At 42.9% G+C, this 4,059-nt stretch overlaps 1 protein-coding gene across 1 annotated transcript; it reads left to right on the top strand.

Annotated features, from left to right (window-relative positions):
- Positions 1–1,864: 1,864 nt before the first annotated feature.
- LOC122073418 (trans-cinnamate:CoA ligase, peroxisomal-like) lies at positions 1,865–4,059 on the top strand. Its single transcript, XM_042638004.1, has one exon. It carries the CDS (start codon positions 2,115–2,117, stop codon positions 3,876–3,878), a length of 1,764 nt encoding a protein of 587 aa, XP_042493938.1. The 5' UTR covers positions 1,865–2,114; the 3' UTR covers positions 3,879–4,059.

Genomic DNA, 4,059 nt, shown 5'->3' with positions numbered 1-4,059 from the left:
AACAAACAATAGCCCATCAAGGACATGGGAGTGGGGCCAGTACTAAGTGGAAGGTCCCAATTAAGGTTAGGTCAGATGTCTATTTTGTAAAGTGTTTGAGCTGACAAATCATATTGAAAGAAATTTATTTCTAATCTTAGCTGTGATCGAACCCTGTCGTATGCATTGTGCGAGTGTGTGTATATGTGTGTTTTCTTATTTATTCTGTACCCACCTGTGGGTTGCCCAGATGGTTAGCTGTGCATCTGCGATTTAAGTGGAGATCATGACGATAGGTTGCTGTGCTAGTCCCCCTGAGGATTAGACGAGGTGTGCGTAAGTTAGCGTTTCCAGTGGAACTTGACATAGGCTTTGATGTAAATTTCTCTCCTTAGTTTTTTCTCAATTCATTTCTCTAATAAGTGAGATTAGTACGTATCAACCCTTAATAAAATCCAAGATTTTTGACAATCAAATCAAATATTGCGTTTCCATAATCAGTGATCAATGAAGACAAATTAAGAATAAAATCCTATATCCAATACATATCCATAGATTTTGCGAAGAGGTTCCCAAATTCTTGAGGTTGTCCCACACCATGTGCTGCCAAGATCTTACCGGGTCACCATGTGCACAACATGTAAGGTAGAAATCAATCCTGACCTTAATCTGTCCAGCTAAGAATTTTCATGATGTCTCACATGGCCATGCATTAAATAAATGCTCTGATATGGAATTGTCACTGATCAATCAATTTGATTCACACCTATTCATTCCCATTTATGACCGAGTTCAACCGAGTTTTACCGATTCAAATAGAATACCCTGCTTCCGGGACAACCATTTTGCTTGGGAGGTTTGGTTGGGATTGCAATTATAAGCTATCTTCCAATTTAAAGCTCCCTAGTAATGGGTCGACCAGTTTAGAATTTGGTTGTTCGGAATATAGTGAGGATCGGAGATGGGCTGGCTAGTTTAGATATTTTCTGTTTTACAGATTACAGTTGGGAGATGGGAGGTTGAAAGAGAATCAATAATTTTATCAGCTTTTATGCCCATGAGAGTTTCAATTCGCCTTTAAAGCTAGCGTATATCTTTATCTTTTCACCTGAGAAAGAGAGTTAGAGGCATGCCCCCCACCCCGCACCCCCACACCCCCGGCAAAAAAAAAAAAAATAATAATAAATAAATTTATAAAATTAAAAATCAGAGAAAATAAAATATGTTATATCCGAGAACACAACATACGCTAGTGTTTCCCTGAGTCTCTCTTTCCTCTCCTAATGAAATGATATATTTACTCATCTATTGTGGGAGGAGAGATATAGACTCAGGAAGCATTAACTTACTCTGCCCTCTCAGTTAAAAAACATTTTTTTCCTTAATTTTGAATTAAAAATTTTCTAAGGTCAGGGTGAATGTGGGATTGGGATCTTCTCCAACACTAACGACACTCCAATTATCCATCCAAGGGTTCGGAAGGCTTGACACACATCCCGAGGTATTGGCATGTGTTGGGATGTGTGACCAAGCGTGCCCCTCGGATGGTCGTTGCAGGGGCGTTTGAGGGTGTATTGTTGGAGAGGAGCCCGATCTGTGAATGGAAATCTGTTGATGTGGCATGAGAGATACCGAGAAGCTATTTTGAAGAAAATACTAAAACCCTATAAGAGTTTGTTAACTCTAAGATGCATGATCGGTGAACCTTCCTCTATGGGTGAAGAATAACTTTCTCTACAAACATAAGCTAATTTTGTAAACAAAGTGGGGTTATGTTATAGAGTAGTCAAGTAGACCAACACATGATCCTACCAAAAAAATAAAAGCAGACCACCACAACTGTGAACCATGCCAGGAAGATAAATGGTCGTCAACAGTCTATGTTCAAACTAGAATGCAACAACTTTGTAATTCATCCTAGCTTATACATAACTTAGGGATCCTTTCTTCCAAAACTCAAGTACATAGAAATTAAGAGTCTTGCCAAGGCTAACACCTAAAACCACTATATAAACCTCTCTCATTCTCAAAATCTACTCACTTCCACCAAAGGATACCTGAAGCACAACACAAAACCCATCTCTTGATCTTCTTCTCTCTTCCTCTTCCTCTTCCCCTTCCCCTTCCCCTTTAAAATGGATAAGCTACCCAAATGTGCTGCCAACTTTGTACCACTTAGTCCCGTCACCTTCCTCCCTAGAGCAGCTTACATGTATGGAAACCACCCCTCTATCATCTATGGTGGAACCAAGTTCATATGGAGAGAGACATACCAGCGTTGTCTTTGCCTTGCCTCCTCTCTCCAGTCCCTTAACATCTCCAAGAATGATGTGGTCTCAGTCCTGGCCCCAAACATTCCAGCCCTTTATGAGATGCATTTTGCTGTCCCCATGGCTGGAGCTGTCCTAAACACCATTAACACAAGGCTTGATGCAAACACCATTGCCACCATTCTCAAGCATTCCGGTGCTAAGGTCTTCTTCGTTGATTATCAATATGTGTCATTGGCAAGCGACGCCCTTGGGTTACTTGTTTCCAACTCTATGCCATTAGTAGTTGTCATCGACGACATCGATTCCCCGACCGGAATTCGCCTAGGAGAGCTTGAGTATGAGCAACTAATCCACAGCGGCGATTCCCGGTATACACCGCAGCTGCTTGATGATGAATGGGATCCCATTGCCCTGAATTACACTTCCGGCACCACTTCGGCACCTAAGGGAGTTGTGTATAGCCACAGAGGCACCTATCTAAGCACCATGAGCCTCCTACTACAATGGAAAGTAGGAGTGGGGAGTGAAGTAGTGTACCTCTGGTCACTTCCCATGTTCCACTGCAATGGATGGACATTCACGTGGGGTGTGGCCGCTCGCGGTGGCACCAATGTTTGCATTCGCAACACATGTGCTCCTAACATGTATAAGGCGATTGCTGAACACAAGGTGACGCACATGTGTTGTGCGCCAATTGTGTTCAACATCCTTCTGGAGGCAACCCCGGCAGGGAAGCAATTCTCTGCTGGGCTTGCCTCTCCGGTGGAGATACTAACCGGTGGTGCACCACCACCAGCAGTACTACTCGAGAAGGTCGAAAAACTAGGGTTTCATGTGACCCACGCTTACGGGCTGACAGAGGCGACCGGACCAGCGTTGGTGTGTGAGTGGCAAGCTAAGTGGGACCAGCTGCCATGTCAAGAACAGGCGAAGCTGAAAGCCCGGCAAGGCATTAGTGTTTTGAGTTTGGCTGATGTGGATGTGAAGAATTTGGAAACCATGGCTAGTGTTCCAAGAGATGGGAAATCTTTGGGAGAGATTGTGCTGCGTGGAAGTAGCATCATGAAGGGTTACTTCAAGGATCCAGAGGCCACTGCTAAGGCCTTCAAGGATGGATGGTTCCTCACAGGTGATGTTGGGGTGATCCACCCGGATGGGTATTTAGAAATCAAGGACAGATCAAAGGATGTGATTATCTCTGGTGGGGAAAACATCAGCAGCGTTGAAGTGGAATCTCTTCTATATAAGCACCCAAGAGTGTTGGAAGCTGCAGTTGTTGCTATGCCACACCCTCACTGGGGCGAAACCCCTTGTGCTTTCATAACACTCAAGAGAGGAGAAGGAGAAGGAGAAGGAGAAGGAGAAGAAGCAGAAGAAGAAGAAATTATCTCATATTGTTTAAAGAATCTCCCACGTTTCATGGCTCCCAAAAGGGTTGTGATAATGGATGTGCTCCCAAAGACTGCTACAGGGAAGATTCAGAAGTTTCAGTTAAGAGCTTTAGCTAACACCTTTACTGCTACAGTGAGCACAACAAGGGACCCTCAAATCAGGAATCAGAGGTCACAGAATAAACTTCAGAAGCCATTACTGGAGGAATTTGTACTAGCCATGTCTCGCCTTTGAAGGTTTAATTAGTATTTATTTTAAGGATAACTAAGCTTGTATTTGGAAGCATAATTAGATAAACATGCACAGGATATGATACAGATATGTGGCCTTAGGATAACTAATTAAGCTTGCCCTTCCTTCTTGAGAAATAATATGAATTAATTAACAAGGCTGTAATCAAAATTTTAGTTTTTTC

This window comes from Macadamia integrifolia, chromosome 3 (assembly GCF_013358625.1).
Source record: "Macadamia integrifolia cultivar HAES 741 chromosome 3, SCU_Mint_v3, whole genome shotgun sequence".
NCBI classification, from domain to species: domain Eukaryota; kingdom Viridiplantae; phylum Streptophyta; class Magnoliopsida; order Proteales; family Proteaceae; genus Macadamia; species Macadamia integrifolia.
Note: the sequence above shows the minus strand (reverse complement) of the source record. Positions and strands in the feature narration are given on the sequence as shown.

Coding starts and splice junctions, on each gene's coding strand:
- LOC122073418 (XM_042638004.1), top strand. CDS start 2,115: ATGGATAAGCTACCCAAATGTGCTGCCAACTTTGTACCACTTAGTCCC.